General features: G+C 49.0%; 10 protein-coding genes across 10 annotated transcripts; 3 read left to right on the forward strand and 7 right to left on the reverse strand.

Annotated features, from left to right (window-relative positions):
* Positions 1-647: 647 nt before the first annotated feature.
* On the reverse strand, positions 648-2,772 carry N7471_007301 (uncharacterized protein). Its single transcript, XM_057280020.1, has 5 exons — positions 2,513-2,772; positions 2,279-2,446; positions 2,092-2,207; positions 1,751-2,028; positions 648-1,697 (listed from the first exon to the last, which is right to left on the reverse strand). Exons 1-5 carry the CDS (start codon positions 2,637-2,639, stop codon positions 1,079-1,081), a joined length of 1,308 nt encoding a protein of 435 aa, XP_057134280.1. The 5' UTR covers positions 2,640-2,772; the 3' UTR covers positions 648-1,078.
* Positions 2,773-3,647: 875 nt separating this feature from the next.
* On the reverse strand, positions 3,648-4,370 carry mpt (putative DNA repair and transcription factor Ada; the record flags this gene model as incomplete). The annotated part of the gene is made up of 1 exon (XM_057280021.1): positions 3,648-4,370. The coding sequence occupies one exon, from the start codon at positions 4,368-4,370 to the stop codon at positions 3,648-3,650; it is 723 nt and encodes a 240-aa protein (XP_057134281.1).
* Positions 4,371-5,106: 736 nt separating this feature from the next.
* N7471_007303 (dynamin family protein) lies at positions 5,107-7,886 on the reverse strand (the record flags this gene model as incomplete). The annotated part of the gene is made up of 7 exons (XM_057280022.1): positions 5,107-5,462; positions 5,520-5,639; positions 5,702-5,963; positions 6,026-6,077; positions 6,250-6,467; positions 6,512-7,646; positions 7,756-7,886. 7 exons carry the CDS (start codon positions 7,884-7,886, stop codon positions 5,107-5,109), a joined length of 2,274 nt encoding a protein of 757 aa, XP_057134282.1.
* Positions 7,887-8,795: 909 nt separating this feature from the next.
* On the reverse strand, positions 8,796-9,775 carry N7471_007304 (60S ribosomal protein uL2; the record flags this gene model as incomplete). The annotated part of the gene is made up of 3 exons (XM_057280023.1): positions 8,796-8,933; positions 9,002-9,579; positions 9,727-9,775. 3 exons carry the CDS (start codon positions 9,773-9,775, stop codon positions 8,796-8,798), a joined length of 765 nt encoding a protein of 254 aa, XP_057134283.1.
* A 1,030-nt stretch (positions 9,776-10,805) lies between these two features.
* Positions 10,806-12,840, forward strand: N7471_007305 (uncharacterized protein; the record flags this gene model as incomplete). The annotated part of the gene is made up of 5 exons (XM_057280024.1): positions 10,806-10,991; positions 11,100-11,297; positions 11,384-11,512; positions 11,571-11,939; positions 11,989-12,840. The coding sequence occupies 5 exons, from the start codon at positions 10,806-10,808 to the stop codon at positions 12,838-12,840; spliced, it is 1,734 nt and encodes a 577-aa protein (XP_057134284.1).
* Positions 12,841-13,407: 567 nt separating this feature from the next.
* N7471_007306 (DUF1770 domain-containing protein) lies at positions 13,408-14,128 on the reverse strand (the record flags this gene model as incomplete). The annotated part of the gene is made up of 3 exons (XM_057280025.1): positions 13,408-13,455; positions 13,531-13,725; positions 13,820-14,128. 3 exons carry the CDS (start codon positions 14,126-14,128, stop codon positions 13,408-13,410), a joined length of 552 nt encoding a protein of 183 aa, XP_057134285.1.
* Positions 14,129-14,340: 212 nt separating this feature from the next.
* Positions 14,341-15,738, forward strand: N7471_007307 (adenosine kinase; the record flags this gene model as incomplete). Its single annotated transcript, XM_057280026.1, has 7 exons — positions 14,341-14,392; positions 14,447-14,462; positions 14,522-14,672; positions 14,736-15,077; positions 15,137-15,474; positions 15,535-15,648; positions 15,702-15,738. The coding sequence occupies 7 exons, from the start codon at positions 14,341-14,343 to the stop codon at positions 15,736-15,738; spliced, it is 1,050 nt and encodes a 349-aa protein (XP_057134286.1).
* A 1,010-nt stretch (positions 15,739-16,748) lies between these two features.
* On the reverse strand, positions 16,749-19,811 carry N7471_007308 (uncharacterized protein; the record flags this gene model as incomplete). The annotated part of the gene is made up of 7 exons (XM_057280027.1): positions 16,749-17,747; positions 17,807-18,360; positions 18,414-19,004; positions 19,068-19,242; positions 19,307-19,433; positions 19,489-19,575; positions 19,636-19,811. The coding sequence occupies 7 exons, from the start codon at positions 19,809-19,811 to the stop codon at positions 16,749-16,751; spliced, it is 2,709 nt and encodes a 902-aa protein (XP_057134287.1).
* Positions 19,812-20,583: 772 nt separating this feature from the next.
* N7471_007309 (zinc finger protein) lies at positions 20,584-21,410 on the forward strand (the record flags this gene model as incomplete). Its single annotated transcript, XM_057280028.1, has 3 exons — positions 20,584-20,931; positions 20,991-21,080; positions 21,132-21,410. The coding sequence occupies 3 exons, from the start codon at positions 20,584-20,586 to the stop codon at positions 21,408-21,410; spliced, it is 717 nt and encodes a 238-aa protein (XP_057134288.1).
* A 665-nt stretch (positions 21,411-22,075) lies between these two features.
* On the reverse strand, positions 22,076-24,835 carry N7471_007310 (C2H2-type zinc finger protein; the record flags this gene model as incomplete). The annotated part of the gene is made up of 3 exons (XM_057280029.1): positions 22,076-24,530; positions 24,599-24,653; positions 24,712-24,835. The coding sequence occupies 3 exons, from the start codon at positions 24,833-24,835 to the stop codon at positions 22,076-22,078; spliced, it is 2,634 nt and encodes an 877-aa protein (XP_057134289.1).
* Positions 24,836-25,102: the final 267 nt, after the last annotated feature.

Below are 25,102 nucleotides of genomic sequence, written 5' to 3' on the forward strand. Positions count from 1 at the left end.
TGTGGAAAGTCACGATCTCCACCTGGTATCAATTGCCAAGTCACGCGGGCAAGAGAAGGGGCGGTCGCGGTCGAAATAAATGGGCAGCGACAGTGTGGGGTGAGCCTGATTGTCGTGAATGCGATCAGTGAGCGACTGTATGGGATGCTTGGCGATGGAAAGCGTGATGTTTGGGGCCGTGGTCGGAGCTTCCGATGCGATGGGGGAAGCGGGTACTTTCAGAGACAAGGGAGTCAAAGAAAGCGAGTAAAGAGGCGAGTTCCCAGGGTAAGGCAAGGTGGGAGGGGAACTCAAAAGTTGAAGGCGCGTTGGGATGGCGCGTTCAAAAAGTGGATGGATGAAAATGGAGATGGGGAGGGAACGGAGTTGCGCGACAGGCTCGGGGAAATCTGGGTGCTCAGAGCAAAGGACTGACAACAGCCTGGCAAGGAGTTTTTTGCAAAGCACGTTAGTCAGCAGGCACGTGAGCCCGTGCTGAATTGTGGCCTGGGGCAGCGCAGCTCTGGTACCGTACCAGTTTGGGATAAGGCTAATATCAGGGTGTAGTGGTGAGAGAAGAGTGAGTTGATTTAAGGGTCTTTGTAGCCTGGGGTTGGGCATTTTGCCTATTCAACTTCATTGAATCTATTGAATGGTTTTCCTTGCAATAACAATACAAATGACAATACATTGTAAAGTTAGACACACCCGGATCCACCCTTGATGTTCACGGGTATCTACACGACCGAAGATAATACCTAATTACACTTCCAAAATGTGAAGAAAGGCTTCAATGGATTTACCTATTCTCTAGGAGACGCATGTATCCACGTTTCTCGTCATCCTACTAACTCTGCGTTGAGACTAATAGTAGCCGGGGAATCCTCCAGACCTCCATGGGAATCAACCCAACATGGCAAAAGCAAACCAGAAAGAACAATCAAGGAAAGGACAGAACAATCCCATGTAAGACTCAAGGGATTAGTGACGGAATGATAAGAATAGATACCACCGCCACAACCTATCATAAGCTCCCAAACTCCAAAACCCCATGCTCAAGATCAAGAACGGACGTAAGATGCACTTTCAGAACGTTCCTTTACGCATTTGGTGCAGCTAGAAGGGACCGCTTCATGGGTGGAGGTGGAGGGGGCTTCTTCGCACGAGATGGTGGAGGTGGAGGAGGAGCCTTCTTCAATCCAATAGTGTTCAAGTTGGTTGCGCTGGGTCTCCGGGATGGCACGCTGCCGTGAGACGTTGCCGGGGAGATGGACCTGCCCCCGCTAAACATCCGCTCGGGGCTAGAACGGCCATATGAGCTGACCTCTTCGGAGTCGGCATAAGGATCAGCAGAGATTCGACCATTTCCAACTTGAGTGCTGCTTCGACGTCCAAACCCGCCCAGATTTTCGCTGGCAGTTCGCTGCTGGATCCACTGTGATGCAACTGGCGCTTGTTCTTGTCGCAGTTGAGCCGGACCTTCGAAGGTGGGAACTCTGTTGAGAACCGGATGTGAGACCCCACTGGTATTCCCGTAGGTCTCTCGCGGGGGCGACTCGGCGTATGGCGTAATCGATCTGGTTGATCGGATGGGAGGCCGAGTCTCCGTGGCATTCATCAACTCTTCCTGCAACGGCTCATACCGTTCCTGGTACGAGTGGGCAGTGTTGGAACGAGCACGGGTCGGACGACGGGGAGGAGCCTGTGCTTGGCTGTATCTATTTCGTATTAGTACCCCACACGAGATGCAGCGGCCAAGATCAATGCTTACCCAGCCCATTCATTCTTGAGCTGCAGGAGGGCCTCACGGGACCGTTCATGGTATTCAAGCTGGGCGTCCAAAAACACCCCCATGTCCATAACATTGTCGGTTTCGGCTTCTTTGATGTCCTGCATGCGACGCAGTACGTCGTCGCTAGCCTCCTCGTACTTCACTTTTTGTGAACGTAGTTCTTCCTCCACGCGGAAGTCCTCCTTCTTAGCCTTCTCCATCTTGGAGAGAGAAGTATCGTATGCCAGTCGTCGGCTGTCGAGCTTCTTGCGAGCATGCTATGAGGCAGGTTAATACATGACCTTCGTCCTTCAATTAATTATGAGAGTCGAAAGACATACCTGCAAGTCTTTCATCTGAGTCAGGGATCTTTCCAGGGACTCAAGCCAGCTTGAAGTCGCCTGTGCAATGTAGCTTTCCTGGATGCGTGCAATGCGCTCCTCGGTGCGCCCAAACACTGATCGAGTTGTTAGCGATGTGATTCCTCACCCGCATTCCCAAGGTTCCAGGTTTGTCTCCAGGACATACTGATCAGGCACTGTCCGTATTCTGAGTTCCCATCGAAGTCTTCGCCGTGGGTCACCATGCTGCTTCCCAAATGGGCAATCGGGAGGGTTTTCTCCTTGTCGTCTCCCTCATTGCGCTTCGAGATAGCCTTGACATAACAGGTCATGGATTTATGAATGCGGTCAACGCCTAGAGGTAGAGAGAATTTGGGTTAGTATGGATAAACTGCAGGCGCGGGGGGTAGTCACAACCTACCTTCATGTCGCACACCCATCTCCGTCTCCATTGCCTTGAAATCATCAGAGAGACAGGTCTTGGCCTCTCCGCCCATGCGTTCTCCAGCCCATTGTTTGAATCTGCCGATCCTCTTGTTCACGTGCATGTTGGGAAGGTGGGATGCTAATGGTATGTGGAAGGATAATCGAAACCAGCGATTGTGTAGAGTTGAGGCAAGATAAATTAAAAAGTCAAGGGAACGACTAGAATGCTCTAGGATAAGAGTAAAGAGAAAAGACTGGGGAGGAGGGGGAGAGGAGGTTGGGAACGGTTAAATTAAATCATATCCCTGGCACGCAATTATGATAAAATAGGGAAATAGGGAAATAGGGTAATGGGCTACATTTGCATCTCACAAAGTTACAAACAAGAAATACAATGCGTTTTTATGCATGCAGTAATTGCCGATCTTGTCAATCAGTGGGGAAGGCATTGTATTCTCAATCTTCTTGTATTATTACATATGTACCATTGAGCCAAAAACAGAGGGGAAAAAACTGTATAGTTTCTCAACGGGAGGGTGGTCGTATTTCGTACAAAAGGGCAGACAGACTAAAATAGTCTGAGACCAGGGGAACACCCCAGGCGGTTAAAGCAGTGACACGCGTTAGTGGACCGGTGGAGAGCCACTAAATCCCATTGGAAGCTTCGAATTTCCACATTTTATTCCATTACTATAATTATCTATTGCCACCCTGGTCCAGTCTGGAATATTAATGGAATATCAAGTATTGTGACATATATAAAACCTTGGAACATTATCCTGATTACGGTAAATAATGTACAAAATAATGTGTAATTATATACAGAGTACAATACTCGCACGGCGTATATTAGAAAAAGGGTTTCAAATCTGTTTCAGTTGATCCGTGGCCACTCTGGGCTCTGGGCTCTGGGCCATTCGCTTTACGAGTACGGAGTAGATTAAGATCCATTGACTATCAATGGGTTTGCATCGCCGCAATGCCAACGTCAATCAAATCTAAAACAGCACAAATCCTGGAAATTACCATTTATCATTACGTTCGCATTAAACTATATCATTGGTACAAATACATACTTGTTCTCCAGTCCAAATATCCGTATCATAAATCATGTGGTCCCATCAAAAACATCATTCGACCAAGATCATTCGAGGGTCAATAGATAAGCCAGGCACCCACGTTTGTTCTGATTCAAAAGCCAGCAGAGCATCGAACTCATTCCAGCCACCCATAAATGGGATTTCGCCTCCAGCCGCCGACAGACCACCCCCTTTCTCACTATTCCTATCTAGATCCGAGATCTCACCACTCCTATCCCTAGAGGCTGACCGCGGTGTTTCAACTCCAGAAAAAGCATCGGATGACGATGATTCCGGCGAGTGCAGGTTGCTTTGCCCAAGGCTGCCTACATATTGACCGGGCGTAACGCCCACATGCTTCTTAAACACACGATGGAAATGACTGGGTGTCAGGCCAGCCTCCGCAGCCAGATCTCTTAATTTGGGTTTCAGCCCTGCCGTCAGAATGTTCCGAATTGACTCGCAGGCTTTGTCAATTATGGCGGTTTGGGGGTTGCTTTGAGCCGCCGTCTGACCCGAATGCGGACGGCAGCGCTTGCAGGGTCGGAAGCCTGCTTTCTCCGCTTGCGGAGGGGTGTCGTAGAATTGGACGTTGGCGCGGCGGGCTAGTCGTGCTGGGCATGATGGACGGCAGTAGATTTTTGTGGTGAGGACGGCGTAGACGAAGCTGTTGGCTGTTACGTCGCGGGTTGCTATGGCTTGCCACCGTTCTGTGTTGGTGAGGGCATTCCGGCTGAGTCGGGGGATCTGTTGGGGCTTGGATAGATCTGTCATATTCACGAGGTATTCAAACTGTAGAGATATCTTCAAGGTATTCTATTCATTGTGGCATGAAACTCCAGGTAGAGGGGAACCTCGGGAAATCTCCAGGACAGTTGATCCCAAAGTGACCAATCAGCGTCCAGATTGGCTCCCCTCAATGTACATGGTGTACATCCATAACTAGTAGTTACATCAGGGCCATCACATATGGTATTTATAGTATCTACATGTAGCATTAAATGATTTTCTTGGTCTACTATGTTTCACAGCCTACTTCCCAACTTCTTTCAATGTTGTATTGCTTGTATATCTGATTTCTCTTCGGTTCCTTGGTATATATATAGTGTAACCCTGACCCGACTATATATAACTATACCGACCAACAAGTGAGAGAACTATAGATCTTATAGAAGATTCATCTATTCCTAAGCTAGAATAGCCCCAGTGAGCCAAATGACTAAATTGGGACATATTGGCCCTTTCGAGCGTAGTCCCCGAGTCGGAGCTCCTAGCCAAGCTGATGTCATTATTTATTTTCTTTCTTTTTTTCAATGTAGAACTAAGAGTCTACTAAATTTCAAGTGATGCATAGGATCCACAAACCTCATAGGAGTATCCACTAAATGGAAACGTAAGGCAAATGCTTTGATACCAGCTTATTGTAGAGTCTGAGGAGCTCAAATCTTTCTAATGATGCCTATACAAGCAACCAAGAATTAGAATAGCCCTTTCCCACGCACCCTCCAACTTACATTTTCTTGTGGCCCTTGGTTTCTGGGATTCTTTTCGCGTCAAAGTGACGTTTCACGCCCTTCGTGGGAGTTGAGTTGGTCGAACTTCCAAATGGAGAGGACGACGAACCAAAGCCTTGATTATTCAAACCAAACCCCGCATTGACCGTTGAGCTAGACACATTCTGGGTAGGCCATTTTGTACCGGGCGGCGAATCAACCAGATTGAATGTGGCAGTGGCTCCATTGTTAGGTCTAAACCCGCCATTTTCCGTGCTCCCCAGACCGGGAGAGAACAGAGAACCCTGACTTGTACCAAAGCCTCCTCTATTTTGATCTGAAGAAAGGGCGGGGAAGGGAGACGCGATCGGCACTGGTTGAACAATTAGCGTTTGCACATATCGACCTAGTATCTGGAAGTGCTACCTACCAGTGGCAGGAGTTGAAACTTGCGGGAACAGAGCAGGGTGAGAAGCAACAGGCGTCTTCTGAGCTATCTGAGCCGTGCTTGTAAGGTTTGGAGTCTGGGCTCGTGGGGTTGACAATCCTGCTGAAATGATATTCCGATTAGCCTGTGATTCTATGGACGGATATATTATGGAATGTAAATACCGAAGATATGACGAGCACGCAGCGAAGAGTCCGCTTTGCTGAAGGCATTGAGAGTCTGATTTCCCTTTCGGAGCTTTTCGAGCTCTTCATTTAGACGTTCCCGTTCCTTCTGAATGCTCGATGGCTCTGCTGCAATTTCTCGAATCTGCTGATCATCCATGCCAAGTACGGTCTTGCCGGTGAAGATATGCTCCAGAGGGCAAAGAAGACAATTTTCAATGGCCAAGATGGCAACATTATCGACAAATGTCACGTTCGCAGTCTGTAAATGCGGCCTGTTAGAATTACCCGATATCTCATTTTGAATAAGCATGTCTAGCTCACCTCGTAGTATGCCTGCATTTGATCAATAATATCTGCTGCTGCAAGCTGATCGCTGGATGACTGTAGCTGAGATATTGCTCGCTCTAGATCTCGAACATCGAAAGTGCTTCGAGTTTCCTCTCCCTTTGGGGGGCAAGATCCAGACAAGTGGAAGTTATTTTTTAACGCAGAACCTGCCGGTTCTTTCTGGACTCCTGGATCTTGGAGAGAAAAGATTTTCCCACGGGCAGAGGATGGCCCCTTTGGAGTACGAAGTCAATTCGTTGAGCTTTGCTAATAAAGACTCCTTCATATTCTCCATTTCCGGTCCGACGAGGTGTCGCATGAGCAACGGGCGGGTGTGATCGTCCGTGAGGTTCTTCAGTACCAGCTGGATAAAGTACTCGACCGAGTCCCAGGTATTTGACAGATGGGATTTAGCAACTGCTTCCCAGGTCTCGCACTGTTTCCGGAACAAACTACCTACAAGCAGCTGGTTTGCACTACCTGGTAGCTCGATTCCTCATTTTGCCGGGCCTGTTCTTTGATCTCGTCGACAAAAGACTCTTGGGAAATGTACTGCGGTGTCCAATCATCCATGTAAGGCTTGGATCTCTGTTGCTCGACGTCCTCAACAGGTGCTGGCTGTCCAGGGAATTGAATGATTCGCCGGTTCCCGCGAATGCTCATCGCTTCAGCAAAGCATTCATTAAGCTCACGGATTATTGCCCACAGTCGGCGGAAAGGAGATTCTTCTGTGGTCGCCGCATGGTCTTTGAATCTACCGAAAAACTCATCGACGTACGATCCATTCAAGGCCTGGTTTGTGATTCGCGCAAATCTGCTGCTAATATCGACAAGAAAATGGCGTTGCTCTTGAAGAGTTGTGCGTGGCGCGCCCATTTTTGCCAGTGTCTGCTCGTTGCGAGAAATCCTTTCTTGTATGTCCGCAATAAGACCAGGAAGATTGCGACGGACAAGATCAAGTAGAATCTTGCTGAGACGATGCCTCAGACTTTCAATCCCAACTTGGTCATGAGGGAGGGAAGCCCATCGTCCCCTTTCAAAGAACTCCTTTTCTTGGACATCTCGCTCATCATCGGAAATGCTGCGTGTCTCAAACGAGCGGTTCCGCAATACATGCCATCCAAGTTGCAGCTTGACCTTTTCGTTCTTGATGAACTGCACATAACTTTCCTGTTCATCTGAACCCACTTCGGGGATATCGGGTTGCGTGACAATACCCAAGACTCTCTCGTATTTGGGATCAAAAGACTGCGCGATGTTCAAGACCTTCTGGATATGGTAATCGGCCCTTGCACTGATGACAGCCAGGATGACGCTCCGGGACCTTTTCATGTACTTTTCCGTCAACCTCTGAACTATCTCCATTCCTTGCTCGTTTTGTTCGCTGCTGCTGGAGTAGTAGAGGCCCGGAAGGTCGACCAGAGTCAGCTCTGGCTTTTCAGGGCCCGAAATCTCGACTTTAAGCACAACGTCGCTAAATCCAGTGCTCGAAGGATCGGTGCTGGAAAGTCCCATGCATTCCTTCGCGTTTTCGATCAGCGTGGGAAGTTCTCCACTGGAGGAAAAGGACTCGGAGGTGAAGGCTCGGAGCTTCTGCTGTTCCTGCTCATCCTTCCTGGAATCCCCAGGCTCAATTGATACTTCGATTCTGTGGTGGCGCTTCGGCGAAGAACAATTTCGGCCGCAAACCGAGTGCAGATATTGCTCTTGGATGGAAAGCGCACTCTGGAGATTGCCTCCAGTACGGAGCTTTTCCACTAGACTGATTACCGCAGATGATGATTTGAGGTAGTTCCATGAGACCTCCAACCCCAATAGAGCGCAGCTCGTCAAATCTCAATGGTTCCTTCAGCATATGGAGTTGAGTGAGTTTTGAGGTGAGGGAGAGAGAACACTTACAATTCTAAGGGGGAAAGGGGGGAGTAGATAGATCGGATCTCAGTATTAGCCCCGTATTGCTCTGCGTTTGTATTGTCTGCTTCGTTTGTACAACACAGTCAACTTCCCGAATCGGCCATACCGGAGAGCTATGATTTTCATTTTCTGGTAGACAGTTTGTAGAAAGCAGAGGTACACACTATGTACATATCTAATACAGGCATCTGGGCCCGCTTCCGATTGCGCGGCTATTGGGCAAGATTACCACATATCGATGAGCATAGCATGTATTGATGTAGCGTATATAACATTGCTAACCTGGAACTGATCTGTGCCCTGATTCATGATGCGTGTATTTCTGGCTCAACAGCATTGTTGAGAGGTGTGTTAGTTTTATATATAATCTATGTAGTCAACATTAAAGAACTAGATATATACATCCATGGATATAACATACTTAAATGATCTTGGAAGTGATCTTGAAACTATTGATAGGACAAAGAAAGCATTGCGTTTCACTACTGCAATCGCATCAATAACAGGCCATGGCGACAACGATCATACAGCGCAAGGTACATGCCGATGAATTACGGCAGACTGTAATACATGTATCTACTAGGGTGATGGACAGAAACGAGTAAAAATTTAAAGGTGTATCATTCCACAGCCCGAAGGACTTTTTGATTTCGTTTCTGCCCTGTAGAGGCCAACCCCAGACCCCTTTCCATCACCCTTTGATTTGTTCGACAAGAAAAAGGATGGTGACCACAAGCTTAATTCGCTAAGGGCGCATGAGACGCTCATCCGCAGGCGCCTAAGTACATTTGTCTCATAGCAGAATTCCATTTTCAACCCGTCACAAGAATAACTCCAAGAAAAAGCACCCTTAATCCTTGGTCTTCTGGGTACCGCGGAGCAGACCGGTTCTGCGGGCGGCAATGAGACCAGCCTTTTGACCCTGGGTAGCGTAGCGGGAGATGGTCGAGGCCTTACCGATGTGCTGGTGGTTACCACCACCGTGAGGCTGTAGAAAGAGATGTTAGATTTTGCGGTCCTGGATGTTATCGGATCTGTGTATAGACTGAAACTTACGTGATCGACGGGGTTCATGGCAACACCACGAGTCTTGGGCCAAGAGTTGCGCTTGACGGCGAACTTGTGCTTGGCACGACCGGCCTTGAGCAAAGGCTTGTCGGTACGGCCACCACCGGCAACGATACCAACCATACCGCGGGCAGTGTTCTTGATGACCTTCTTGGCACCGGAGGGGAGCTTGACACGGGTCTTGCCATCCTCGGGGTTGTGGCCAATAACGGTAACGTAGTTACCGGAGGTACGGCCAAGCGCACCACGGTCACCAGCCTTCTCCTCGACGTTGGTAACGACGGTACCCTCGGGCATAGAGCCGAGGGGAAGGACATTGCCGACGGTCAGGGCAGCGTTCTTACCGGCGTAGATGAACTGGCCGGTGTACATGCCCTCGTTGGCGATGAAAGTCTCGGTGATCATCTTGAACTTGTAGGGGTGGCGGAACTGGACCTTGGCGAGGGGAGCACCACGGCCGGCATCGTGGATGATCTCCTTGACGACACCACGGGTGTAACCGTGAGCCTCAGCGAAGTCGAGGGTCCGGAATTGGGCAGGGGCCTTGTTCAGGCGGGTGTTGGCCGCTGTAAAGTAGAAAAAAATTCGATATCAGCACTCCAATCTCCTTGCGAATCTGTGTGGTTTTCCAATCGTCTTCTTGATTTCCTCCTCGCTGCTCGGGGTGCGCAGCCTCGAAATTTCGTGCTGGAATGTTTTGCGGTCGCACTCACTGAAAATGGAGCCACGGCCCTTCCTCTGGTTGCGGATGACACGACCCATGGCGACTGTCTAGACGAGGATCCTGTGTTAGTATGGAAGCCGGACAGAAGTGTCGTAGGAAAGTGGTAAGCGTACCTCGAAGTGAAATAGGCTTGTCGTTGACGAGTTGAGAAATCATCGGACACGGGGACTTGTGTGGGCTTTAGGGTGCGGTCGCTAATCTAACCCAATCGGGTATAGCGCATGGTCGCTTACTTGAATTGGGTTGAACTACAGTAACACAGGCATTTCCAAAATAGGCCTTTAATCGTTGGGTTTATATGGTTTTTATAGATAATAATTGTTTAACTGAATTGAATGCAGTACTTGAAAATAATATCGACTCGAGAATCTCTATATAATCTTCATTTAATGTCTGAAGAGACTTTTTCAGTGTAAGCCCTGTAGATTTTGGGAGGGCAAGTTATGTCATCACCACACACGTGACCGCCAAGACCAGATATCGCCAAGGGTTCTCATTTTGGAGTGTTACTATCCTCCTTCGACCTTGAAACAGCTGTATCTGTATATTTCATGCTTCTGTCTCTGGTTTTGATGTGATGGGACTGTCAATGAAATGAGACTCAAACACGTGTTGGCCATACTTGCCTCTCAAACATTACAGATGTCAATATCAAATGGTTGACAAAGCTCATCGCGTACTTCCAGTATGAAAGCAACAGATAGCTACATAAAGTCGTCTCAAATAGTCGCATTCATTTCTCACTGGGCTATTATCTCTCTAGCTTAATTGATTTTTTGAAAATACCAAATAGAGCTTCATCAGTCCATCATCAGCTCTCTTGAGCATCTACTCTATACAGAAATTTGCAAAATCCAAGCTGCTTTCATGCCAATATCTCATTTGTTTGAATCATTCTCTTCTAGAAGACAGCAAGAAGCCTCAGTAAAAAATAAGTTACAAACAAAGGGAGCAGTTGTGTCCAGAACCCTTTAAATAGTCGCCCTTCGGGCGCAAGCTCGGTGCAGACGGACGCTCGATTGCGCGCAACTTACTTCTCCCTTTACCACCTACTCCATCACTTTCACCATGCCTTCAGATTCAGAACTTTCATCATTATCATCGGCACCTCCGACGGATGACGAAGCTACTATGGCGATTGACCACCCGACTGGTATCGCAAAGTACTTCAAGAAAGAGTCTGAGACGCCGCCACCGAAGCGGGAACCGTCACCTCCGCATGAATACGTCGTGGCCGACAACCCCGATATTGCGGTGAGTTTACTTCGTAGGAAGATTTTGCGCATTGCTTGATCTACGAACATGTATATGACGCGTTTGGTCAACAATAGGACACGCTTGCTAAGTTATCGCAATCTTTAGTTCATCGTCGCGTTCCGCGCGCGTTTCCATGAAGTGTTCCCCAAAGGAGTGCCACACTACGGCCCGCAGGATATTGAGAAGGGGATTGAGGAGTCTCCCCCTGGAGAATACATTGAAAGACTTCTATGCGCATTGCTTGGGCTTGTTCTGAACCGCAAGAAGGAAGTTGAGTATGGTCGCCACCTATCGCCCGATACCGTGCGGAGTGCTTAAAGACGCGCGCTTTCTACCCCCACGCTATCGGTTGTCGAGTTAAGTGCTAATCTAATATTTGAAATATACAGAAGAAACCACTTCACACGTCCCCTCGAAGAAGCAATCCATACGCATCAGTCGCAGTGGCCAAAAGAATGGGAGGAAAAAACCCCCTTCACGGGGGTGGCAGCTTTGCGACCATGTCCCCCGCGGAACGTGTATGTTTTTAAGTCCTTCCACGCATCTGATTTGCGATTCTGACATGTCTCGTCTTAGCTGCGTTTATTGAAGGCCTTGATATTGTGGTCACTTTCGTCGTCCGAAGCGGTCCAGGCCAAGATCAAAGAATCCTACAAGCAGGCGCGCCACGATGATGATCTCAACCAACCATTGTCTGTCCAACCCTGGGGCCGGGATAGCTTGAAACGTCGGTATTGGCTTATCGAAGGGCACGATGATACAAATTTCCGTCTCTACCGCGAAAGTAACCCAGCCCTCAAACACAATACTTGGTGGAGCATCGCGGGGAGTATTCCCGAGCTGGAGGCCGTCGTGGAGAAACTTGAGGGCGAAAAAGGCACAAACTCCAAGAAGCTTAGCGAGAGGATTCGCGCTTCGATCCCTCGATTTGAGGCATCAGAAGAGGTGATTTTCTACCTTGAGAGTAAATTGGATTTTGCTAATAAATCATTAGAAACGGAGACGCCGCGAATATCGTGTCGCACGGAAAGCTGCCTTCGTTCGTCCGGATCCTGGGTTCTCCATGTATGAAGGTCGTACACGCGGCAAGAAACTGAAATACACGTACTCGGACGACGAAGACATCTTTTCTGATGATGAGCCTTCTGCACGTCGCTCCACTAGAAATGCGGCTCCTACGGAATCTTCCACGGAGTCTAGACGCCCTCGATTCACGGCAAGCGGGAGGCAGATTCGATCTCGTGCTGGGGGCCTCTATGGCGAGGCTCTGTTGATTGGTCAACGTGACGGAGCTGATGATGAAGAGTTCGATGAAGATGAAGAAGAAGAAGTAATCAGACCGCAGAGGGCTCGGACTTCGACCCACCCCAACGGATACTCTGGATACGACGCCGATGATTTGGAGGATGCATCTGAAGTCCATTCAAGCGCGAATGAAAGCGGCAACGAATGGCAAGGCGTTGAAGACGATTTGGAGCGCGATTTCGAAGGCGACAATGAAGAAGACGAAGCAAGCGCAGATGAGTCAACTGGCAATGAGGAGCCAGAAAGCCTTGTCGTGCAACTTCGATATGGCAAGGGAGATGCTGGCAATCCGGAGGTCCAGATTGAAAAATCACCTCCTACGGAAGACGTCGAAATGAATGATGCCGGAGAAGCAGCAGCAGCTTCCTCAGCCCAAGTACCGCCGATGACCCTCCCCCATCAATCAAACTCGGGTGCGCAGCAGGCCCCGGCCATGAGTGCACCTTCACACCCTTCTGCTCCGATACCCCAAGTGCCGACCCATTCTGCCGCAGCCGTAGCTGCGCCATCCGTTTCTCCTAACGGCGTGAATCAAATTTGAACCATCTAGCTGTAATTTCGGATTCACTTCAGCATAGGTGTTTCCGTTTCAGTCAGACTAGAAAGAGACCAGGAATGTACATACTACGAAAATTTGCTAGATAGATCTTTTTGGATTGCAATTGTACTTCTACCAGGCCGTGGGTACTCTATTGGCACTAACTGCATACGAAGTAATGGAATGGAGGTGCCAAAACGCAGATTGTCTTTCTCATAAGCAATTGCCCGATCCCTAGGTAAGTGCAATGAACAGTAGACAGCACTACATACTACATACAAATGGCATGTACTCGAACTCTATACGAATTTGTGCCAACCGACAACGCATGTTGTATTATGACTCGGCAGGCCATGAGGTCTGCCCGATACGCCAGATATATGGCAAAAAATAAGATAATCTACTACATAGTTGAGTCGAGGGATATAAGAAATTCAAATGGGAATCAACAATAGCAGGCGCCTCCAACAGCGCAACGCCAAAAATGCAAGTAATACAGTGTACACAGAAGCCAGTCACTAGACCTCTGAATTAAAAAACTAATAGGTCGCGTCCAGTGCAGAGATGACCTCAGTCAGAGCCTGCATTGGAGAACTGAGCTGTGTAAAACTGCAAAAACTCCTCGAGCGTCAGCGTCTCCACTTCTGGTCGAGATCAGATGGGAAATCGATGATGGGGGAAACAGGTACTCACATCTTCAACCTGCGACGCCAGTTTTGGATCCCTGGCTGATCCCATTTGCGGCAGATGCCAATTGTTCACTTCGTACCACCATCTGCGAACCCGACTGCCCAGGGTGTGCCCGCTGACTGAGGCATTGCGGTTCCAGAAGCGCCAGCCCGAGAGCGCGAGTGTCCAGACGGTTCCTTGGATCAGAGGAAGAAGTACCTAGAAGGCAAAAGATTGATGTGTTAGCCAGGTATTGCCAAAGATATTATCCTTGACACTCTAAATTGATCAACTGAATTGCGGCAATGCATACCTGATCCCTAGTAGTAATCCACGCCACTCGTCCCCAGGTGTCGGCATCCTTAATACTGGCCAGATAGCTCTGTTCGAAGCGCAGATCCGGTAGAGGAGGAAGTGTCTGTCGGCGGTGGGTCGGTCGAATTACTCGGCTTGGGTGGACAATGTCGGAGGCAATGCTGTTTGTTTCGGAGTCTGGGCCTACCACGACGGGTTGTTTCTCTGAAGCTGCGGTGGCTGGGTTGATGTCATAAGCTGGGTCAGGGTTGTGATTGATGCTCGCAGATTGGATAATCTGCGGGATTTCCATAGCATGACCGGCCATTTTGGTGGATTATATATGAAGGTAGGCAATCGAAGAGCCTGGGGTGAATAGAAGCACCTGGGCAGCTCCTAAGGTTGTTCGGCTGTTACCGGTGGACCAGGGATACGCAGTCCGCTCTTTTCTGCCAACCCCTCCATATCCTCCATATCCTCCCACCTTCTCTCCCACCTTTTTACTTCAATTCCATTCTCATTCATACTTATCATATCACAATGGCTGCTGCTCAAGGTTACCCTCTTCTGTGTCTGGAGAACCCTCTCCTCGGTATGTGAAGTATCATCTGGGTATGTTTATAAAATGCTAACGTGCTTACAATAGACATCCAGGCTCCTGGGTATGGATGACCCTGAAGTAAAATGATGCTAAGTTCCAGATGCTGATAATATTACTTAGTGATGCCGCTCTCCTGGAGAAGTATGATCTGAAGCCCAATGATGCTATCCTCGCTGAGGACAAGCACATGGGTATCTACGAGGACCTGATTGCCCGCGACGCCAAGTTGATCCCCGGTGGTGCCGCCCAGAACACCGCTCGTGGTGCTCAGGTATGTATTAAATGCTCTCTTGATCTCCAGTATTAATAGTATTGGTATTGACAATGTTATTAGTACATGCTCCCTGAGCAGTCCGTTGTCTACATCGGTTGTATCGGTAAGGACAAGTACGGTGACATCCTCAAGCAGACTTGCGAGGAGGCCGGTGTCCACACCGAGTACCGTATCGATGAGGCTCAGCCCACCGGTAAGTGTGGTGTTGTCATCACTGGCCACGACCGCAGCATGTGCACCCACCTTGCTGCTGCCAACGAGTACAAGATTGAGCACCTCAAGCAGCCCGAGATCTGGTCTCTGGTCGAGAAGGCCCAGGTCTACTACGTCGGTGGCTACCACCTGACTGTCTGCGTGCCCGCCATCATCGCCCTTGGTGAGGAGGCTGCCGCTAAGAACAAGGTATGTCATTTTCATTCCGATGCATTGGACCTCTTTTCTAATCTGTTTATCTTCATCAGGCCTTCATGCTCTCTATCTCTGCTCCTTTCATTGCTCAGTTCTTCAAGGACCAGCTGGACAGCGTCCTGCCCTACACCGACTACACCTTCTGTAACGAGACTGAGGCTATTGCCTACTCCGAGGGCCACCAGTGGGGCACCGAGGACATCACCGAGATCGCCAAGAAGCTCGCTCAGCTCCCCAAGAAGAACACCCAACGTCCCCGTGTTGCCATTGTCACCCAGGGCACTCTCCCCACCATTGTCGCCATCGGCTCTGCTTCCGGTACCGTCGAGGTGAAGGAGTTCAAGGTCCGCGAGATCTCCAAGGATGCCATCAACGACACCAACGGTGCTGGGTGAGTGATATTGATCTGAGCAACCCCGCATTCATTGATGCTAACCTCTGTCCCATATAGTGATGCCTTCGCCGGTGGTTTCTGCGCTGGTATCGTCTCTGGCAAGTCCCTCGATGACAGCATCGACATGGGTCAGTGGCTCGCCAGCAAGAGCATCCAGGAGCTTGGACCTTCGTGAGTTTTCCCCAAAGTAATACATTGCAAGAATACTAGCTAACAACTTTCAGCTTCCCCTCCCCCAAGCAGACCTACTCTCGCTCCTAAGCGTTTATAATGTAGGCTACGAAGAAAAGCATAGACTACCAAAACACCTTCAACACATCTCCCAACCAAATTTTGGAAGATTTCGTGCAATTCAGTTCAACAACCGGATGCGCACCACTTGACTTTGGATGATTCAACCCTCTATACCCAATTTTTTCCTTTTCTTAAACCTTGATGACTTCAACGTACTGTCTGAAAAATCGAACAAAACCATACTTTCTTGAGAATCTTGTCCTCCCATTATTTGTGGCTATTCTTGTTACGGCCACTTGATGAATGGCCATATTTGGGCGATCTACATGAAAGAGCCCATCCCGTAAACTACTATGAAAAGAAGCATGTAAAACGCAAAATTGAATTTCAACTGCCTAACCGGCACGATGCTGTCAAGAGGGTAATAGGCCCTACGCAATCTGCAGACCCATACTCATTTCAATCACCACATGTTCGTGCCGCATAATTCTTCAAACAACGAATGAAAATACGACAAGGCTAAGGTTGATGGGAATAACACGGTTCCAGGCCATGTTACATGAAAAGAAGAAAAGGCAGAAAACAAAACGAAACAAGCGTCTCCTCCAATGGCAGATTGCCCATGTTCATATTCCTCGTATTGATCATGTCGCGTGTTGAACGCACGTATCCGTCCAGACAAATTGCGAGGAAAGCGAGGACTGAAGAAGTTCCTGCATTGTGGAAAAAAACCATAAGCGTCCTCGCCACCAGAGGACTAGTGCGGGATCTGCCACTTGGGAACTGGCTAGCAGTAATACAATCTCGTCTGGTCGTTGTAAAGGTGCATACTGCCAGAGCAGGCCTGAACCTGTAGACTCAACGCAAACAAAGTCGCATCGCAGTACACAGGCGGCCACGCCCAGAGACAAACACAGTACACGCCAGGATAGTTGGAGGTCGAGTTGCACTGTTAATTCTGACAGCTTGCCCGGCTGGTAGTGTAATATGCATATGCACATAGATGAACTAAAAAATGAGAGGCTTGGATATTCGAATCAGCCTCCTTGGCCACAGGGTGGGGTTTGACCGACTGCTCCAAGCTGTGTTGCAGGCTTGCGCCCTCCAATCCCGGAGCTGTAGGGAGTTGCCCCGGCGAGGCTGCTGGCAATGAAAGCGTCATTGGCCCATGAGGGATGTCCCAGGCTGCTGGACGTCGTCTGGCTTGGGAGTTCAAATGCACCGAAGGTCGCTCGGCTATGATCCCAGCCGCTGGCGGTGGGACGAGCATGAGACACGTTGGATGACACCCACGGCGTGGGCATGGATCCTACATCCATTGAGTTTGAAAACTGGGTCTGGGCCATCAGGTGCTGTCGGAACATGAGCTCGTTTGCTAGCTGATCTTGCGACGGTGAGCGTTCCGAGGGCATGGCATTCCCAGCAGCCATGGGGTGCAGTGGAGCTCGCTGGCCAGGTTGTGGACCAAGGCCAGGGGGCGTTCGTGGAGGGGCGGTGTCTCTCAGCGGCGTCCAAATGCTGGGGAGACTGGGGATGGCAGGCCGCGGGGTATATGACTGAGCCGATGGTGCTCTGAGAGGCTCGGCTGCATTCATGAGTGGTGGACCAAGCCCAGGTGGCGGGGCGATTGGGGTGCTGAGTGGTGGGGAGTTTTCATCACGGAACGGATAAGCATTGGCATTGGGTGATACATGCGTAGGCGTCGATATCTCCCCCGAGCTCATGAAAGCAAATTGGTCATTGGGCGGGGTTTCATACGTGTCCGAGTCAACAAGTCGCTCAACGCCTTCGACGATCTGATGCATGTTGGCGGACATAGATGCTGATGCAGACTGGGAACCGCCGAACAGACTTTGGGCTTCTGCGACAGAGCACGGATTTTGAACAGCCTGAGGGATATCCTCACGCTCGATGCTCGCAGCCGAAAGTACATGCTGGCGGCCATGAGGGCTGGAATAGAATTGCGAAGGCAGATCCTCTTCCTGATAGATAAATGTCTTCTTATCTTCACTATCCACAAGAGCCACCGGGATTTTCTAAACGAGATTAGCAAGCTGCTTGTTTGCTTTGAATACCTTAAGAGATTTTCACGTACTCCCCTCACAACCAAGTCAAGTCCATCAATCACGAATTCACGAATTCGATAGAGCATTTCCATGTTGGGGTGACTTCTTTCAATTCCAAGATCGTGCATCCGGGGCTTTGACTGATCACCACCTCCAACGTATCGGCGAGAAGTGGCATCCTGATCCAGAGGTGCAAAACCAAGACTTTCTTCGTCTTCTTCCAATAGATATTCGACCTCAGGAAGGCTGACCACATCGAACGAGGATGCGAGCAGGCTCAGCGTACCGGCATACATTTTCCAGAACTCTTTGATTTGAATCGAGAGCGCCGAATCCTTTTCCTCTTTCTGCTCAACCAGAGACTGGTTATTTGCAAGTAGCCAGGAGCTGTAATGGCGAAGCGCGGGCAGGATCCGGCGAGCAACCACAGACACCTTGTCCGGGATAGGCATTGCGTCTTTGCTGTTCGGATCTTCAAAAGAAGCAGTCCGCTCTAGTTCGACCAAAAGTATTTGCAGTAAGGTGAAAAATGTCTTCACATTGATGCGTTGGAAAAATACGCGTGCTTCCAAGACAGACTCCTCTGAAAGGTGGGTAAGCAGATGCATGATCAATGATAATGTTTCGAACTCTTACCAATGGACCGGACCTTAGCAAAATCCTCGGCCGCAATATTGATGAGACAGAACTTCTGAAGTGTCCCTTCTAGTGACCGTTCTCTAATTTCCACTGCTAGTTGACTTAGAACTTCACTCTCTAACTCATCATGCTCCGGGAAGTCGGTTCCTTTGTAACATTTGGCATGGAGATAGAGAAACCACGGAGTCAAGGCCCTTCCAGGGATACCGGCATCTTCCGGTCGGATCAGCTCTCGTTTAGCCCACGCGCTCATGATTTTTCGGAGTTCAATCTCCAGATTTCCTTTTGCAGTAGGATGGGGTTCTTGGGCTGAAAGGGCTCTGTAGAGATGATAGGTAGCACGAAGATGATTTCCATCCGCGAGAGCGATAATTGCCAATTGGTTCTGAGATGCACCCGATGCAGGGTTGATCACCGACGCCAAATCATAATAACCGATGGCAGGGCCCCAGTTGCGATCTTTGCTGACGAGTTCCGATTCACGATAGCGGGAAAGGTCTCCCAGCCGGATAAGAGTCGCGTGGCATGACTGGAGAATGAGCCTGCGCAGATCATTGGAGGGCTTGATAGGAGGCTGGCCGGACAGATCTAGAAACAACCGTGGGTCAGCGTGTCTAGAAACCCGGCGCGCAGTTTGTATACCAGCCTTACTCTCAAAGTTGAACTTGCGCGCAACTCTCTCCAACTCAACGATCCCCCCAAAGCGCGATGACAAATGCTGGATGTATCCTCGGTAAAATCGCTGGCTTGATTTGATGAAATCGAGGTAATGGCGTTCGAGCTTCCGCCTCTCAACTGGCTTTTTCTTGCCGTGCTCTTCGCGAAACTAATTGACACACAAACACAGTCAGCGAATCCACACTTGCGAAAAGCTTCGGTGGGGTACTCACGCGAAGCAACTGCTTGCGAAACCGATTGTTCACTTTCAAGTGCGCATCCCAAAGGCGACTTTCCACATCGACCTCGCGGGAAGCATTGAAGTCGAGGAGGATTGCATTTTGAGAACAGGTCCGGAACCTATGTGAGAAGAGGTCAGCATTGAGTCGGCGTGCGCGCGGGGCTCGTCACTAACTCGGAGAGGAAATGTTCGAATTCATCGAATGTGCGCCGTTCTTGCGAGAAACATTGCAAAAGCTCCTTCTCAGCTTCTATCGCAGTCCTGTATCACACAACTGGTCAATGTTCACAATCCAGCCGAAATCGAGGGGAAAGCACTGACTTCCAGGCATCCGTGAACGAGGGCGCCATCAGGAAGTTAGCCCGGGGATGCCGAGCGTCAACCTCGCCGGTCAGATGGCTATGGCTTGGAATATGAGCGGCGGAGGAGCCATCAGTATGTGAAAGACATGAAAGCGCACGCTGATGGGGATGAGAGTCGAGAGTATGAAAATGCATAAATGCGGTCCTGGTCTACTATCCGCGATGATTGGTGTTGCCAAGGCGGGAGGTATCGTGTCCCGTATGCTGATTACGGGTTTATTTCATCTCATCAACACAGTACATATGTACTACCTACATAAGGTACATAGTACAGTCAACAACAAGTCAAGGGAAGGTGAAGATAAATACACCGATTGTCCAATCGAAAGTATCGAGGTTTATAGACCGTCTTTTATAGATCACCGTGCTCCACTACATTACCACCCCTCCTCATACGGAGGGTTGTAGCATCCATAGAAGAGAGTTGGTATTTTTGCCGTCCGTCGATGTTTTCAGAATAAGGTGCACATGTGGTTTAAATACTGATGTATAAATTATTTTTAAGTTTGGATTTTATTGAGCCTTTTGTACGAGTTGATATTATAGTGCTGCTACACGTACTTGCATTAAAATTTGCCCGAACCCTAACGCGAGCGACGTCTAAAGTAAGAGACCAGGAAATCTAAAGATAAATGGAAAGTAAAATTGACATTGATAAACATCCATGGATATTACTACACATACCTGCTTTGTTCAAACCCTACAGTCTGAAGCCTACAAATAGCTAGCCGCTAACCTTTGAAATCAACCGTCATCCTAAAAAATTATAAAATCACATATAAAACCTCCTTGTGTATTCTATACGGAGAAGGCGGAGAGTGCAAGAAATTAAGTCTTGCATGGTCGCTGTACTCCTCCGTACACTCGCCAAATTGACCTATCAATCATGTGCAAGGCGAATTAGACCATGTCTAAACGACTTCGAAGCCGCTCGAGATCTCCATCTCTTGATCAAGACTCAACATCAGTATCCTCAATCGCAGTGAATACTACGACTCCCCCTTCTGAGCGCAACAAGCTCATCGACAGTGGTACCAACATCCTCCCCGAGGTGATGCATTGCTCCTTACCGCCTCACCGCGAAACGCTCTCGTTCACATCCTACGAGGATTATGAGGTCCATTATCTTCAATCCCATGTCAACCGCTGTTCCGAGTGCAGCAAGAACTTCCCCACTGGTCATTTGCTCAACATACACATCGAGGAGAATCATGACCCGCTAGCTGCTGCACGGCGAGCCCGTGGAGACAAGACTGTAAGCCCTAGCCCGCATCCTATCAATTGGTTTATACGCTTTACTAAATAAAACCAAAGTACGGATGCTTCATCGAAGATTGCGAGCGAAAATGCTCAACCCCACAGAAACGACGGCTACATCTTATCGACAAGCACATGTTTCCCCGGGTATGGTTCCAGATCAAAATAGCGCCCCTACGTCACTAACACATTCTACAGAGTTACAACTTTTACATTGTCAATGATGGCATCGATACACAAACATCTATGCTGCGACCCATGAACAGCCACAGACGACGCATCTCAACGTCATCTGCTCTGGAGGGCAGGTTGCGGCGCCGAAGCTCGGCGTCTCAATCAAACCCACCGGCAACAGCTATCCCTGAAAAGAAATCACCAAATGACATGGACATTGATGAGCTGGAAAAGTCTATGTCTGCTCTGAAGTTCGTGCCTACAAGCGTCACTAGAAATCGCAACAAGGCGCCTGGCAAATAGTCTTGCCCATAGACGTTGTGCTCGTTTGGATATCAATACGCAACCCTTCATATGAGAGATGAGATAATGACCAAAATGGATATATAGAGACGAATATACTTTGTACTAGCCTTTTTTTTGCACATGCAGGGACCATCCCCATCCATGTTGTACCACTCAAACTCGAATATAAAGTCTCGAAGAAAAAAAAAAGGAACAGGCTCAAGAATGGAAAACAGAGTTACTTTTGGGATCATCACTATATGCAAGTTCTAGAAGAAACAAAAGGAGGCCCAAATGAAACAAGATAAGAAGTAGCTATTGTCCACAACAAACACCGGTAGGGTATAGACAGCACTAAGCAAGTGACGAAGTCATAATACATATAGATCAAACAAACATTGAACGCAAATAACCTTACGTCCCAGTCCCCCATATACAGTAACTCCCTGACACATCATCCAAAAAAGAAAACATAGGATCATTAGTATGGCCATTCCAAAGAGGCCATTATTTTTTTTTTCTTGGCAGAGACGTTGCATCTTTGCACCAAAATTGAGTGGATCAAGCATCCAAGCCCAATCCCCGTGCACCTGGCACACTCACATTCACTGCACCCGGAGGTTCTCTGCTCAATGGAACAAAGACCTAACCTTCCGGGTGACAGACCCCTCGAGATATTCAAATTAGAATTCCAGGAGATCCGCATATGCATCCAAGCTTGAGCCTACCAAATCAACGATCGCCCAGCTGGTATTGCCCTTGAAAGTGCGCGCCCAGACACGGACGATCGCAACACTAAGCTGCCGCACTTTATAAGGATTCGCCATGAAGTCCATATCCGGTGCACCAGGCGGATCAACAGCCATTTCGGTTTCATCCATCATGCTCTTGATCCACAGGAGCAACTTTCGCTCGTGCTCCGACAATCTCTGCTCAGACTGTGTTGTGGGAATAGCAAGTAGCCAGCGACTAAGAAGGAAAGCGCATTCCAGACTGCAGAGCGAATGCTGGATGCTCCAGAAGAACGAATGTGTCCTCGCCACAAAGTCAATTCCCAGTCGTACCGGGATTGAAAGAGCATGGGCTGAGTGAAGCAGCGCCATAATCAGCCGTGGGCTACGTGCGATAGCAGGGGACTCGGCCAAAGCTCCTGCAATTTGGGCTGGATCTTGTGTGATGAGGTGGCGGCAGGGACCCAAGTCAACATGTAAACGGATGTAGGCGAGACCCAACAGAGCTGTGGAAGTAAATGCAATTGGACCAGCCGGATTCTGGGGATCGATGCTGGACTCGGGTGTGCGCTTCCATAGAGACTTCCACGCACTCAATGAGTTGTCCAATACATTCAAATCATCAGGTCTCAAACTAGTGCCCTGCATATGAGGCGCGGAAAGACAGAGCTGTCGAGCAAAGAAAATCTGTTGGATGATGGCGTGGATGAGGATATAGTTTCCAAGGGGAGATATGGGTGCCGACGGAATTGACATGGATGATTTCAGGAAGAGTCTGGCAAAGGCCTCTTGGAAAGGCACATCTGATCCCTGCCTGATGCGATGAACGCGGCGCCATTGCGGGGCATTGCTTGCTTTCCAGAGATCGTGAGAACACGGCATGTTTAACTTCAACTCCCCATTCAAAATCAGAGGAGGAATGTTATACATGATCGAGTGGAGGTTGAAGAAACAGTACACAATAAGCTTTGTGCGTCGGTTGCCTTCTCTCCGTACCCACTCTTCCCAGCTGATAGGGTCTGACGTGGGAGGTAATTCAGACAAGCCATGTTCACGCACAAGCCTGGCCAAAGTACTCTGGAGCGAGAGAATCTCCCGCAAGAGCTCTGGGTGTCGTTCCCAGGACGCGAAGACGGTCAGCAGCAAAAATGTTCGAATCACTTCCATATGAGCATCTGAGTCATCCAGCGTGTATATTGATGCATTGAGTGGTGCGTTTGGCATTTGCTGATGATGTTGGAAAGGGCTGCTCGCTGTGTTAGAAATCATCGATGAACCACGAGAGTTAGGAAACCCAGATGGTGGGGATATATAGTTCCACGACGGCTGAGGCACTTGCTTGCTGTCTCTCCGACGAAGTCGTTCCAATAAAATAGCTTTGGCTGCATGGAAAAGGTCGATACCCCGGCTATTTTCAAACCGATAGTGTGAACCAGCAGCTGCCAGCGCTAGCGTAAGTTCAGGGGAAGTTTTAGCAACCGATAGCGTAGGGACATGTATAAACGGAAGATGTTCGTTCAATCCGTTGATATACCCGGCGAAGAACCGAGATAGTGCATGCCGCGATGGCGGAACAAATCCTTTCGGAAGAACATATGAAAACTCTTCAAGTTTCGAAATGAACGCTTGACGATCTGAATTAGAGATGTCCCATGCTGGTCGCGTACTCTCATCAGCAAGGCCGATACGATCGTCCATTTCGTGAGATTCCGGTTGCAGTGATGGCAGCCGAGATCCAAAATTCGAAAAGGATGGATGGTCTTCCGTGGGGCCCCGCGGGTCATTCATGATATCGCCGCCAAGTCGTGTTGACATCGTCTCACGGGGCGGTTTCGAATCGATCGCCATACCTGGCGGTAGCATGGGCTCCTCCACCGACGAGAAAACGCCTGAGTCCCAGTCAGACGACAGACCCACACTTTCCAAGAAAACCGTGAAATCCTGGACAGGGTCCCCAAGATCAGTGAGATCGAGAATCGAAGGCTCTACACCATAATTATCGGCAATTGCCCTCTCCTGGATATGAGGAAGTGGTTGTGATGTAGGAACGGCTGTGTGTTGTGGTTTTCTCATGGACTCTAGGCTCTCCTGTTGACCCTCCAAAGCGACATGGCTTGCGGCGTGAGATAAAAGATTTAAATCATATCCCCATGAGGGATTAAAGTGAGGTGTGTCTATAATCGATGGAGTCTGGACCTGGATTTCAGGTGGTGGAGGGGGTACTTGGGTGTGGACTGGGATGGCATCTGCAAGCTCTAACATGCGCGACTCATGATGGGCGGGTTGGATGAGGTTGGACTGAATTGGTATTTCATGGTTGTTTTCGTGACCATTCTGAGCCCGATGTTCTCGACTGGCTGCACTTTCGGCAGGGTGGACTAATCGCTCATGTCGCACTAGAAGGTCACTGCGAAAAAATTATATTGATAAGCGATTGGCATTCTATTCCGGGGATTAAGCGCAATAGGAGCGTACCTCCGAGCAAACGATTTGGAGCAAATGTCACATGAAAAGGGTTTCTCCTTCGTATCTGTTGTCCTACATTAGACGAATTCCAAGAAGCCGGGAGCAAGAGGGGGTTACTCAACGGGTGCGGAGATGGCGTTGGAGATGCTCTAAGCGAGCAAAAGATCGACTGCAATATTCACACGACAGGGACTTTCGGTGAGTAGCACCTTTCTTTTTAGATTTGGCTGATTTCTCGTCCTCCATCGTTTTTGGGGTTTTGGGGATGGAATGGGGGAGCGCAATAGAGAGGGGAAGAATTTGAGGCCGCGGGCTGTTTGAGCGGGGAAATTGGACTAAAACCCCCACAGTGAGGGGACGGTCACGTGTTGTATAGAGCTAGATGGGCTACAAGTATACAAGCACATGAAATACTTGTTTTTTTATTCTACATTATGCAAAATGGTCTGATCCCTTTACTCCATGGCCTGAAATGTGTTGGAGATAAGCCTAGTGCTTGATGCTGATGCCCAG

The sequence above is a fragment of the Penicillium samsonianum genome (assembly GCF_028829775.1).
Source record: "Penicillium samsonianum strain IBT 33392 chromosome Unknown utg000004l_segment0_segment0, whole genome shotgun sequence".
Classification (NCBI taxonomy): domain Eukaryota; kingdom Fungi; phylum Ascomycota; class Eurotiomycetes; order Eurotiales; family Aspergillaceae; genus Penicillium; species Penicillium samsonianum.